At 39.0% G+C, this 13,487-nt stretch overlaps 1 protein-coding gene across 6 annotated transcripts in view; it reads left to right on the top strand.

Annotated features, from left to right (window-relative positions):
* Positions 1 to 13,487, top strand: part of HTR7 (5-hydroxytryptamine receptor 7) — a 78,173-nt gene that overhangs the window by 56,345 nt on the left and 8,341 nt on the right. For 3 of the 6 annotated variants that reach the window (XM_045878391.3, XM_045878389.3, XM_045878390.3), the window contains exon 2: positions 12,111 to 12,869. In XM_045878391.3, coding sequence (XP_045734347.1) covers positions 12,111 to 12,869 — 759 coding nt within the window. Of the gene's footprint in view, positions 1 to 12,110; positions 12,875 to 13,487 lie in introns of all 6 variants that reach the window. The other 3 variants (XM_045878392.3, XM_054508300.2, XM_064595005.1) reach the window with 1 other exon arrangement.

Raw genomic sequence — 13,487 nt, 5'->3', positions numbered from 1 at the left:
ATGTATGTTCATCATAAAAATTTTAAGCAATTATAAAAAACACAAATAAGAAAGCAACAACTTGTCTAAACTCTCCCTGTGCAGAAAGAAAAAACGACCGTGTTAACATTCGATGAGTACCACTTTAGATGTCTCTTTATGCTTCTGTCCACTTAGAAGGACAGCTGGCCCTCTGGTTGGCTAACTCAACAGACAGACAGAAAGTTGACAGATGAAAAATTATAGGAAGGAGATCCCATTATACAGGTTATTCTAATAAAATATAAAAACAAAGTTTAATTTAAAAGAAAAATAAAATTAAAATGAAGGAAGTACAAACTTAAAGTAAGGGCTGTTAATTTTAATGCTATTAGTTCCTAAAAGATTGCATGAAGATTATGGGGAAAATATGCAACCATCAAGAAGTTGGATTTATAGAAACTATATGTTAAAATTTTATAGACAATATCAGTACTTCCCTACTACAAAAGTTTAAATGATTAGTCTTCTAACACTGTATCCTACACCACTTTCCTGAGCTCCTGATTCTTGTGGCTTGTGCTATTTTTACTTTGTAAAATTTATATTGTTTTTCTAATATAATTCCCACAGGTGTTAGTTCTGCATTTAAACAGGTTTGGAGATAATCATGGTTTCTTTGTTTCTAAATTCTTCATTTTGATACATCTTTTGTTTGGATGAATTTTGTCCCCCTGCCCCCCAAATGCTATATTCCCCAACTTCTTTCATGTTTGAGAATGTCCACTTGCTGACTTTATAACCTTAAGTAACAGGTATCATGTTCTTGCACACTCACATCTTTCTAGACATTTTTGTGTTATGTTCCATCATGGAGTGATGCTATTGAGAATCAGTCTGATTGTTTTCCCCCTAGACATTTCTTGATTTCTTTTTTTCATTCCAGATGCCTGTATACGTTTTTCCATGTTTTGAAGTTCAATAACTACATGGATAGGTCTTGTTGATGATAATTCTAGGTCACTTTTCCCAGCTGTGTTGTATGTCCTTCTGATCATGACATTCACCTCTTCCATGGAATTAAGGAAAATATCCTATATTATATCTCTGTATACTTTTAACATTTTGCACCTCTAATTGATGTTGTATTGTTGTTACTTAGTTTGTTGGGTTCTTTTGTTTCTTCAGGAGCACCAGTTATCCTTATGTTGTATTATCCTTGTGTGTTCTCCTTGTCTATCATCTCTCTAATTACATGAATAAATTTTCCTCTCTGCATTGTTTATTTTACCTCCAGCCTTCTCTTCATGCCATTGAGTTGCTTTTCACTTGTGTTTATTCTATTCATAGCTGCTTCTAATTTATCTATTAGATCTGAACTGGTGGTGTTTTGACCTCAATTTATTTCCTTAACTCTACAGTCTTTTTCTATCTCATTCTGCTGTTTCAGCATCTCATCTTTGAATCCCTGCCTTAGTGATTACGTATATATTTGACCCTCAAACAACACTGGTTTGAGCTGCATGGGTCCACTTCTATGTGGATTTAAAAAAATTAGTACAGTACTGTAAATGTGTCTTTGCTTAGGATTTTCTCATAACATTTTATTTTCTCTAGCTTGCTTGATTGCAAGAATTTATAATTCATATTACATACAAAATATGTGCTAATCAACTGTTTATGTTATCAGTAAGGCTTCTGGGCAACAGTAGGCTATGAGTAATTACATTTTTGGGGGAGTCAAAAGTTAATAGGGATTTTTGACTGCATGGAGGGTCAGCGCCCCTAATTCCTGCCTTGTTCAAGGATCAGATGTCCTTACTGAGGTCCTTTACAGTGAAAAGTTTTTGTAAGAAAACTACTTCTAATCCAAGGGTGTGCTTTCTTTTTGATTTTTTTTTTTTAAATAGTTTTATGCATGTTTTGTTGCTTTCTTCTTTCACTGTTATTATTGTGGTATGTTTGTATAGTTGCTGTAACATTTTTTTTTCCATTTGGCGCATTCTTAACATGAGTTATTTGAATCTTAGTGCTTGTTTTGACATCGTGTGGTTGAATTCTCCTTGACATTCTGCCTTATTTGGTATCAGTTATTTTTCTCCCTTTAAGCTACTATTTATTGTATCTACTTTTCTATAGCCTGGAGGTGTAGGGTTGGGGGAGGGAAAGGGAGTGGACTGCTGCCGCTGAGTGGAAAGCCCTTAGTGGAGAACTGTTCTTTATTCTGAATTCTCATTAAATGTCCTGTATCAGAGCACATTCCACTGAGCTAAGGATTACCCACCTTCTGGACCTTGGTGTGTCTCCCATTTTAGCCCTGTGTCTTAAAAGATAATAGATTTTGGTGCTCCTTCTTACTTTGGCTAAAATGATATTTTGGGGCTCTTCTTCTTGATGGTTTTCATGGCTTTTCCTTACACTGGCTCCTCATCACCTCAAATTTACTTCAAATAATACTGGTCAGAAATTTAAGGATTTTATTCACTTACCGTCTTTCTTCAGCTGCTTCTGTGGGGTGGTGTGGGATTAGAAGCCACTTAGTACTATCATAAAACAGAATATATATATTTTCCTTGCCTGTGATCTTTTGAAGTTTTAACTGAAGTTTTATGCCATTCCTTTGTTTTATTGTTGTTGGTAAAATTTTGGCTCACGCTTTGCCTTTCCACTTCTTTCTCTGAGGAGTGAAATTCTTCGGTGGGAAAATTCAGACTTTATTGTAAGTTCAGATACAACTGAAGTGAGTAAACACCAAGTATAATTCAGGGATCACTCTTCTCTTACATTATTTGTTTTCATGACTTTCTATAATTATCTAAAAAAATCCTTTGCTAGTTTTTGATAGATCCAGAGTTTTACATATTAGGTAGCTAAAAATTGAGTTGACAGTAATGAATGATGGAAAAATTCAGCAGAAAACAATTGCCTTCTGATAGAGTACAGACAAGATTAGTCTCACTGGAAGGTTTGTCTCAGGTTGAGTGGGTAGTAACTAGGTCTCTGTTGAGCTCACTTGGGGGGAAATTTTCTGTATTCTTAGCTTCTTTTATCACCGAGTATCAGTGGTAGGCAGAATTCTAAGATGCCCCGAGATTTGCTTTTCCCTGTGTGTGTGCCCTGTATAATTTCTCCCCCTTCACTGTCAGCAGGCCTGATCAAATCAGGTGAGCCCTTTTCAAAGAGGATTTAAAGATCAGAGAGATTGAGACATGTAGCTGGTGTTACCCTGCTGGCCTTGAAGAGGCAACCTTTATGGGTTCTGCAGCTACAAGGAAATGAATTCTGCCGACAGCCATGTACACTTGCCAGAGTTCTCTGCCTATGACACCTGAGCCCCAGCCAACACCTGGAGTTCAGCCTGGGGAGACCCTGAGTAGAGAACCCTGTGGAGCTGTGCCCAGACTTTTGACTTACAGAACTGTGAGAATACCTACAGATTTGGTGTTATTTTAAGCCACTAAATTGTGGTAATTAATTATATAACAACAGTAAACTAATACAGTATATGAATTTTTAACAAGTACTTTTAAGTGATTTACTTTATTTTAATTAAGCCTGATTTTCTCCCTAAAGGGAAACTATCGTTTCTTATTTTACAATTTAGTTTTTCAAAGAGGAAGCTTTTGTTATTCTGTTTCCAAATTTTGTTGAGTTTTGTTGCTGTCTTTTCTCGCCCTCTCCTCTGCCCACTTTTCTTCCTCAGTACTGGGGTCAGAATGGGGAATCTCGATTTTCACTGGTCCTCACTATAATTACATCCTGGAAACACTGATGAAAATGGTTTAAAAGTATAGTGGAACCCCATTATAACAGTGGTTTTAGAGAACAGTGGTTTTAGGTTAATGACAAATGGTAAGTTTGATGTGTTCTTAAAAATTTACTTTTAATTTTTAAAATTAACCTCATTTTTTTACATTTCCAAACACTGCCAAAACATGACTACACAGCTAACTTAATTTTGACAAAGAGAATGTATTTGTGTAACACACCCAGATAAAGAAATAGAACATTTCCAGAACTCTCACTTTTCCTGAGACTCCCTTTTACTCATCAACATCCCCTGTACCCTCAAGGTAACCGCTATTCTGGGGTCTATCACTATCGGTTAGTTTTGCCTGTTTGTGAACTGTGTTCTTTTTTTCTTTTTGGCTGCTTTAGTTCAATATTATGTTTGTGAGAATCATCCATGTTGGTGCATTGAGCAGTAGTTGGTTCACTCTTGTTGTTTTATAGAATTTACTGCATGAATATGCCATAGTGTATGTGCCCATTCTTCTATTGTGGAATTGTACTTATTTTATTCTTGTGGAATGGGCTGGTTTCATTCAGGGCTATTACCATTAATGCTGCTATGAACATTCTTATACATGTATTTTGGTATTTTGATGAATGTTTATTGTATATGTAGAAGAATATAGGGGCGCCTGGGTGGCATAGTTGGTTAAGCGTCTGACTTGGTTTCGGCTCAGGTCATGATCTCAGGATCCTGGGATCGAGCCCCACATCCAGCTCTGCCCCCAGCATGGAGTCTGCTTGGGATTCTCTCTCCCTCTCCTTCTGCCCTTCCTCCCCCCCACCCCCACTCTCTCTCTTTCTCTCAAGTAAATAAATAAATCTTTAAAAAAATATAAAAAAAAGAATTAACATATATATATTTAAAAAGTTTCCCAAAGTTACTGCATCGATTTATACTTTCACCAGCAGTATATGAGAATGACAATTGCTTCCTGTCTTCACCAAACATTTAGCATTGTAGTTTTTACCATCATCATCATCATCATCATCATTTTTACATCTTTTTTTAAAGATTTTATTTATTTATTTGACAGAGAGAGACACAGCGAGAGCAGGAACACAAGCAGGGGGAGTGGGAGAGGGAGAAGCAGGCTTCCCGCCGAGCAGGGAGCCCCATGTGGGGCTTGATCCCAGGACCCGGGGTTCATGACCCGAGCCGAAGGTAGACGCTCAACGACTGAGCCACCCAGGCGCCCCCATTTTTACATTTTTTAGAAGATTTTTTTTAAGTAGTCTCCATGCCCAGTACAGGGCTTGAACTCACAATCCTAAGATCAAGACCTGAGGCGAGATCAAGAGTCAGACGCTCAACCAACTGAGCTACCCAGGCTCCCCCCCATCATTACCATTTTTATTTTTATTTTTTAAAATTTTATTTAAATTCAATTTAATTAACATATACTGTATTATTAGTTTCAAAGGTAGAATTCAGTGATTCATCAGTTGCATACAACCCCCACTTGTTTCCTGTCTTGTAAATTCTAGCCATTCTAACTGGTGTAAGGTGGTATCTCATTGTGGTTTTGATTTGTATTTCCCTGATGGCTAGTGATGTTGAACATTTTTTCATGTGTCTGTTGGCCATTTGTATGTCTTCTTTGCAGAAGTGTCTGTTCATGTCTTCTGCCCATTTATTGATTGGATTATTTGTTTTTTGGGTGTTGAGTTTGAGAAGTTCTTTATAGATCTTGGATACGAGCCCTTTATCTGTAATGTCATTTGCAAATATCTTCTCCCATTCCATGGGTTGCCTCTTAAGACCAACACTTTAAAAATCTGAAGTAGAATAGAAGAGAGTGAATTGCAAATTATAATGGTAAGTTGGTATTGTGGAACTTTTATTTCAATTTCATAATATATGCATGCCTGTCTATATACCTACATATATATGCCTCATTTTCTTATTTATACATAAAAATATATGTGTACTGAATGACTGTGGACAATATATTTATTATAAGAAATATTTGTTCTTACTTCTTATTGTCAAAAAGGTTTACAAAACCCTGTTGTAGTCTGTACATTTAAAAAAAATCTACAACTTGATTAAGACATAAAAACCATGCTTTTCTCACTTGCAGTTAGCACACTGGGAGAGAGAACTAATAGCTGGCGTAACGGAGACATGGTTCATGATGCTTTTGCTGGGCCCAACTGGAAGCAAACCATTAAGATGAAATATATAGTAAAAGTGAAGTCCTTCATACAAGAGTAAAGTCTCTGTAACTGAACAAGGGAAGGCGACCTGACAGCTGTACACGGGATAAGGAACAGAACAGTCCTAAATACAAAGCCTTGGGCCTCCAGACTTTCTTGAAAGAGAATCTGTGGAAGGCAGTCTGGGAATCTGTAGGTTTCCAAAGCTTCTCAGTGATTCTGATATTCTGACAACTTTGGGCTGGAGATTCCAGTGGATTTCACCTGTGAGGGGGGGTTTCTCACGGAACTGGTGTGCTAAGTGTGCAGACCTTTTTCAAACCTAATACTTGCCGAAGGGTAATTCTCTCCTGCTTCTTTTACCTCCTAACTTACTATTCTATAGCTGCAAAACTCAGGAGAAGCCATTTCACTGAAGAACCATTACCTATAATTTCTGTAGAGTTAGAATGGAAGACAGGCAGCAGAATTCATTTGCTTTCTAATCCTTCTTTATGTAGATTATAATTGCCTAACCCTCTTTTTCTACAAACCCCTTCTTTAATAGAGCCCCTGTTGTGAGTTGCATACATTTCTCAATTATTTAATACTTTGGTGCCTTTGTCTCTGAGATTTACTGTATTTTAACATTTGTATGCATTTTGAAGTTAAAGTCTGAAGGCTTTATAAGCACCCTGCTTTCTAATTAATACTGAGCATAAATGAACTCATAAAATGTACTGTGACAAATATTAACCATGCATATTAGGGTATTTTCAGAATCAATCTAGATTGCCTCCCCACCCCCCCGCCAAAGGTAAGATTTATACTGTACGAGAGAACAAATTTATACTATTTGTATAATTTGAACAAACACTTCCCTGAATACTAATATTGCTTTATATACTAATTACGGGATTTTAAATGCCAGTAAGTTCTGTTTCCTTTGTGTGAATTTATGAATGTAATAAAACACTTTTGGAAAGTTTATCAAATAAAACAATCTAAGATTTAATTATTGGCTTTTTAAAGATTTTATGAACCAGGTCATCTGTATTGCCAAAATCACTTAGGTGGCTTAGAAATCCCAGAATTCTCCCTAATCTTTTATTTTATTCTCAGAATTAAAATGAAATTAAAATGATGTTCTTTTCTTTTTTACATACAGTTAACAAAAATTAGAGAGGTGCCTGGGTGGCTCAGTTGTTAAGCGTCTGCCTTCGGCTCAGGTCATGATCCCAGGGTCCTGGGATCGAGCCCCGTGTCGGGCTCCCTGCTCCGCTGGAAGCCTGCTTCTCCCTCTCCCACTCCCCCCGGCTTGTATTCATTCGCTCTCTCTCTGTCTCTCTCTCTCTGTCAAATGAATAAAATAAAATCTTAAAAAAAACAAAACAAAAAAAATTAAGCATAAAAAAGTCCCAAGTCCAAAGAAAAAATTTAAAACTACTCAAATCTCCCATCCAAGTGCTCAGGTCATGATCCTGGAGTCCCTGGATTGAATCCCGCATCGGGCTCCCTGCTCAGCAGGGAGTCTGCTTCTCCCTCTGACCCTCCCCCCTCTCATGTGCTCTCTCTCTCATTCTCTCTCTCTCAGAATAAATAAATAAAATCTTTAAAAAAAAAAAAAACAACTACTCACATCTCTCCAACTCAGATAAACGTGCCATTCATATTTGGTAGATATTCTTCTAGACATCTCGGTACACACACACAAACATACACACACTCATATAAACACCTAGTTTTACATAAAAAGATTAATACAATATATGACGCTCTGTTACTTGTCTTTTAGGACTAGACATTGTTTTCTCTCCACTTTTTTGTGTTTTCATGTCAGTAAATAGATACATATGTCATAATTTTTAATGGTTACATTATACATCTATATCCATATCTGTATCTATATATACATGCATATATACTCAACTTTAACCTCCTATTGATATTTACATTGCAGCTTTCCCCCTCTATTATGTGTTTAGTTAATATTCTTGCACATTAATCATTTTGCATTTGTACAGTTACATTCTTAAATTCCTAGAAGTCTGATTGCTGAGCCAAAAGGTAAATTTTGGTGTATATTCCTTACCAAACTGCCCTCCAGAACTGTCAATCCAGTTGCAACACCCACTAGCAAAATAATAAAGAGTGCTTGTTTTTTCATACTTTCTCAATACTGGCTTTTGTCTTTCTTAAAAATTGACAAATGCCCAAAAATCATTTAAAAATTTGCATCTCTCTGATTATTAATGAAATCGCACATATTTCCAAGCGCTTATTGGATGTTCTTATTTCTTCTTTGTTTAATTGCTTCAGTATTTTTATTGGGATGGTTGTCTTTTTCTCATTGACCTGTAAGAGATCTGTGAATATTGAGATATTGTTATTTGGGCTTGGAGTTTGTCATTTGACTTTTAACTCTGCACACAGTGATTTTTAAATTAAACTAAATGTCACTTGTTTTTGTGTATAAAATTTTTGTCAAAAATTTAATCACTATGTCATTTTGTAGTTTTAAGCTTTTGTATCACAGTTAAGAATGAACATTGTCCTTCCAGGATTGCAGAACTACTTCCCCGTATTTCCTCATAGAAGCCTTAGATTTTAACTTTTTTTTACACGATAATCTTTGATCCATCTGGGATTTATTTTTGAATAAGGAGAAACATAAGCCAGTTTTATTTTTACTTACCCCAATTGCTAGCCAGTTGTCAGACTTCAAGAATACATACACCATTTTACAACTGATTTAAAGTGACTCATTTTCTTATATTATTCCCTTATATATTTGAATCTATTTCTGAGCTGTGTTCTATTCAATTGACCTGTCTATTTCTGAGTCATTATTACTGAGTTTTTGTTTCTGTGGCTTTATACTATTCTTTTTAATAGAATAAGTATCCCTTCAATTTTCTTCTTTTTCAGATTTTCTGCTTTTTCCATATTCACTTGATGAACTAAAAATCATTTGGTCAAATGAAGAAAAGTCCTGCTGGAATTTTCCAGTAGACTTGTGTATTATTTTTAGATTAATTGAGGAGAAATTGGCACTTTTATAACACTGGGTTGTATTTTTAAAAAATTCCCTATGGATTCAAGCATTCTTTTAGTTCTTTCAGTAGGCCCTGGCATTTAAAACGTGTTCTTCATGTAGGCCCTGGCGTTTAAAACATTTATCTAGATATTTTAATTCCTTGATTGTTGCTATGAATAGAGTTATTTCCTTTCATAATATTTCTAATTGTTAATTGATTTTTAAAAACCTGTTGACTTTTGTTTATTTATTTTATTTCCAGACACTTTAATGAGCTCTCATACATTTTTAAAAATCATCTTTCAGTTGATTTTAGCCTTCAAAGGTCTCACCAGGTGGTACCCAGGAAACTAAAAAAGTAACTCTGCCTTACTGTAGGATGTGACTTGATGTAACTAGAGAATGGAGTCTAAAATAGGAGTTTATGGAATATAATTCATACATTCAGGAAGGATCAAATACGGGCCGGCCCACATCACTGAAATGCAATATAAGTCAGACTAAGTATATTAGAATATGAATAAGCATGCTGCGCTCATGAGATTATTTAATATTGTGAGATGTCCTTGGGTACTCAATTAATCTCTCAGGGTTAATCTTTGTGAATTCCACATTATTTATGGAGCAGAAGAGAGGCTGGATTTAATTAAGCCTGAAGATGGAATTCCCTGTTTGAGTAAGGAGTATGTGAAGGATGGAAGGGAAAACTGAACAGATTTCCTCAAGAATAGGAGTTTACGAGGTTGTGAATTTCAGGCTTGCTAATTTTTTTGTATAACCCCGCAAATAAAATATAACTTTTCTCATCCACAGTGATCCTCCTTCCTCCTTCCAGTAAACACCAATTGCCCTAACGACCCACATCCCAACCCCCCAGTAAGTAGGTGTAAGATGGTCTCACAGTGCCATCTGGTGGCCACCTGGGGAACTGTAGGAACTGGTCTCCCTGTTGGACTTCCTGCCTGGGTTGATATCCAGGAAGCTAGATCCAGGCTTGGGAACAAACAGCTTGTGCCTGTGGCTACAGGCAAAGAGAGAAGATAATCAAAATCCAAGTCCTGGCAAAGGCCTGCTGGGGGGAGCTGGGAAACACGGAAGAAGCCAAAAGGCTGTGTCCATCCACAGGAGTTGATAGCAAATACGAGATCTGAAAAGAGAGGTCTGCAAAGCAGCTCCAGCAGGAAAAGCCTGAATCAAAGCAAAAAAAAAAAAGAAGAAGAAAAGAAAAGAAAAGAAAAGAAATGGACTATCTCGGAGCAGGGATCAGCTTAACCGTATGCTTCCAGTCAGTTCCAACACCTTGCTTCAGGGGTTTCCTCATTTACCGGTTTGTGTGTGTGTGTGTGTTTTAATTGTCTTAAAATTTTTCCCACAACATAAAACTCAGATAATTTTAGATAATTCCCAAACAGCAAAGTCTATTCTGCATTTCCCTTCCTTGCTCCCTCTTTCCCCTCTTCCTCCTTTGCTCCCTTTTTCCTCCCTCCTTTTCTTTTTCCCCTTCCTTTTCAGCTCTAATTCTTGTGTTCTCAGGAGAACCGCCCTCTTTCTCATCCTTCATTCTGTTTGGGAGCCAAAACTTAATCCTAGTTATACCCGATAAACCTAGGGATAGTGCTTGCGGGTCAGCTTGATGGAGGAAAGGGACCTGAGGTTGTGAAATGAACCCATGCTACTAATGCCTGAATCCTTGGAAAGAATCAGGAGCCCCATCCATGTTACCACAAGGCGCAGTCCTCCCGTTCAACCCGACATGACATGACGACCCCAAGCGCCTGGCTTCAAGATTTTTGTCTCTTTTATTCATTGCCATACCCCCAACTTTTAAAACAGCACCTGGCATACAGAAGGAGCTTAATTAGTCTTTGTTGAAGGGATGAATAAATATTCTCAACGAATAAGCAAATGTGGCTGATTCCTTTCTGCTAATATTTCAGTTTTGCCTTGCCGTAAGTGCTGCAGTGATGCTAATTTTCATGGTGAAAGTGTGATTTTTTTACTTTTGTGGGATAATTCAAGCAAAATTCAAGCAAAACACGTGAGGCTATTTCTAGCACAAAATAATTATTTTTAAAGTTCCAACCCACCAGCTGAGAGACTTTCAGAAAATAACCTGTTGGTAATTTGGGGGCTCTCTACCTTTCCTTTTCCTTTTCCTGTGTTAAGACTGTATCTTTTATATACATCCATGAAATAAAAAAACCAACAAAATGACCAGCGTTTACCTGTCTTGGCTTCTTACGGGCTCTTTGCATTCTCCCCAAAATAGAAGCTAAGACCATTAAATACACAGAGAAGAAAACAAATTTGGAAAGCTGAAAACCATTAAACATTTAGCAAAAACATCTTGCTGTGCATGTTTTCTGTTTGCTGAGTCTCTTTTGCATTGGAAATCCTTGATGACAGAGATGGAGAAATATTTATTCTCCACGTAGAACTAAGCACAGAAAAAACATTGGCTTTACCTCCTATTTTTCAGAATTGTGCCCCTTTTTTGTGATCCTTCTCAGGAGAGAAGAGACGAGGTAGGCTGTTTTTATTTTATAGATTCTTCTGACATTACCCTTGTGTGAGAATTTTCTGGGCATAACAACAACAAAAAAAGATTACTTGCTACTTTCCATTCCAAAGCCCTAGGATTTCCTTAATATCTCACAAATCTCTGTGATCTTAAAGAAATGCTCTTGCTACTGTGCAAAGGGGAAGTTAAAATGAATTAAAAGCCTGTCTGAATTAAGACAGCCCGGGAGATCAGTGGGTGTATAATATCAGAGCGTGGTAGACCTTGGTTAATTTGTGAGGATGTGTCACCACATCCTGCGTCAGGCTTGACATTTTGTTCCTGGCTGATTTCGGTGGCAGTGGTCTTGTGGGGGGCAGGGAGGGCGGATGTTTAACCTTTGGTTCACTGTGTGGAATCGGAGAGGCTGCAAGGTTCAAGAAGAGCGTGGCCTGGCATTACAGACAGAGGGCTCCGAGGCCAAACACCGGCGGTCCCTCTAGCTAAGTGTATGACCTGGACGGAAGTAGGTAACATCCCCGAGCCTTAGTTTACCTCTCTGTAAAATGGGCACTATGAGGCCTCCCTAGAAGGGCTGTCCTGAGGAATGGAGCTGCTGGGTAGAAAGCTGGCTGCTCAGGAGTGATCACAGAGTCACGTGCCCGCTTTCCATTTGTCCCCTAGGTACCTTGGGATCACGAGGCCGCTCACGTACCCTGTGAGGCAGAACGGGAAGTGCATGGCGAAAATGATTCTCTCCGTCTGGCTGCTTTCGGCCTCCATCACCTTACCCCCGCTCTTCGGGTGGGCTCAGAACGTAAACGACGACAAGGTGTGCTTGATCAGCCAGGATTTCGGCTACACCATCTACTCCACGGCAGTGGCGTTTTATATCCCCATGTCCGTCATGCTGTTCATGTACTACCAGATCTACAAGGCCGCCAGGAAGAGCGCCGCCAAGCACAAGTTCCCCGGCTTCCCCCGGCCCGAGGAGCCGGACAGCATCATCTCCCTGAACGGCATGGTGAAGCTCCAGAAGGAGGTGGAGGAGTGTGCCAACCTTTCGAGACTCCTCAAACACGAAAGGAAAAACATCTCCATCTTTAAGCGGGAGCAGAAAGCAGCCACCACCTTGGGGATCATCGTCGGGGCCTTCACCGTGTGCTGGCTGCCCTTTTTCCTCCTCTCCACGGCCAGACCCTTCATCTGCGGCACGGCCTGCAGCTGCATCCCGCTGTGGGTGGAGAGGACATTTCTGTGGCTGGGCTATGCAAACTCTCTCATTAACCCTTTTATATATGCCTTCTTCAACCGGGACCTGAGGACCACCTACCGCAGCCTACTCCAGTGTCAGTACCGGAACATCAACCGCAAGCTGTCAGCTGCAGGCATGCACGAGGCCCTGAAGCTCGCCGAGAGGCCCGAGAGACCCGAGTTTGTGCTGTAAGGTCACTTATCACTATTTTCCTTTTATCCCCCACCCCCCCCTGCCCTTGCTATGGAACCTCTCGGAGTGTATCCCAGAGGGCTCCCTGAATCCGTAGCCAGCTTATCTTCTACTAAGCAGAACGGATTTGAATTCAGGATACTCTAGACTCCAGTCCTCCAGCCAACAGAGTTCACAAAGCCAAAGTCAGGCACCTACAGGGCCTGGAAGACAGGACTGATGTGTCGAGGAATTGCAGTTGGTGTGATGCACAAGGAAGGTGGTGGTTCCCATCCTTTTCCCGTAAACAACATCCAAGTCATGTCCCGTGACTTGTCCCATTCTTGTAATATTGTTATTTTCGTCGCTATTAACTCTTATATCCAGTAAAGCTTTTTTGATGCCCTCATCCTTTGCTGATAAAGTTGTTTGAGGAAGGGAGCAGATTCACACGGGCTAGAAACAAGCAGCCTGGGACAAAGGAGAGTGGCTAGCATGGGGACGTGCCAGGATGAGGCAGGTGTTGAAAGCTGCAGAGCTTTGAGGAAGCGCTGCCCACCTTCGGAGGAGAGAACCCGTAGTTGCTGAGTCTGTCCGGGAGGCCTCTGCATTTCTCAGAAGCAATTGCAGTAGGT

Source organism: Mirounga angustirostris, unplaced genomic scaffold (genome assembly GCF_029215605.1).
Source record: "Mirounga angustirostris isolate CCGP_5_RB_7025 unplaced genomic scaffold, mMirAng1.0.hap1 SCAF_6, whole genome shotgun sequence".
NCBI classification, from domain to species: domain Eukaryota; kingdom Metazoa; phylum Chordata; class Mammalia; order Carnivora; family Phocidae; genus Mirounga; species Mirounga angustirostris.
This window is presented reverse-complemented; position numbering and strand designations above follow the sequence as displayed.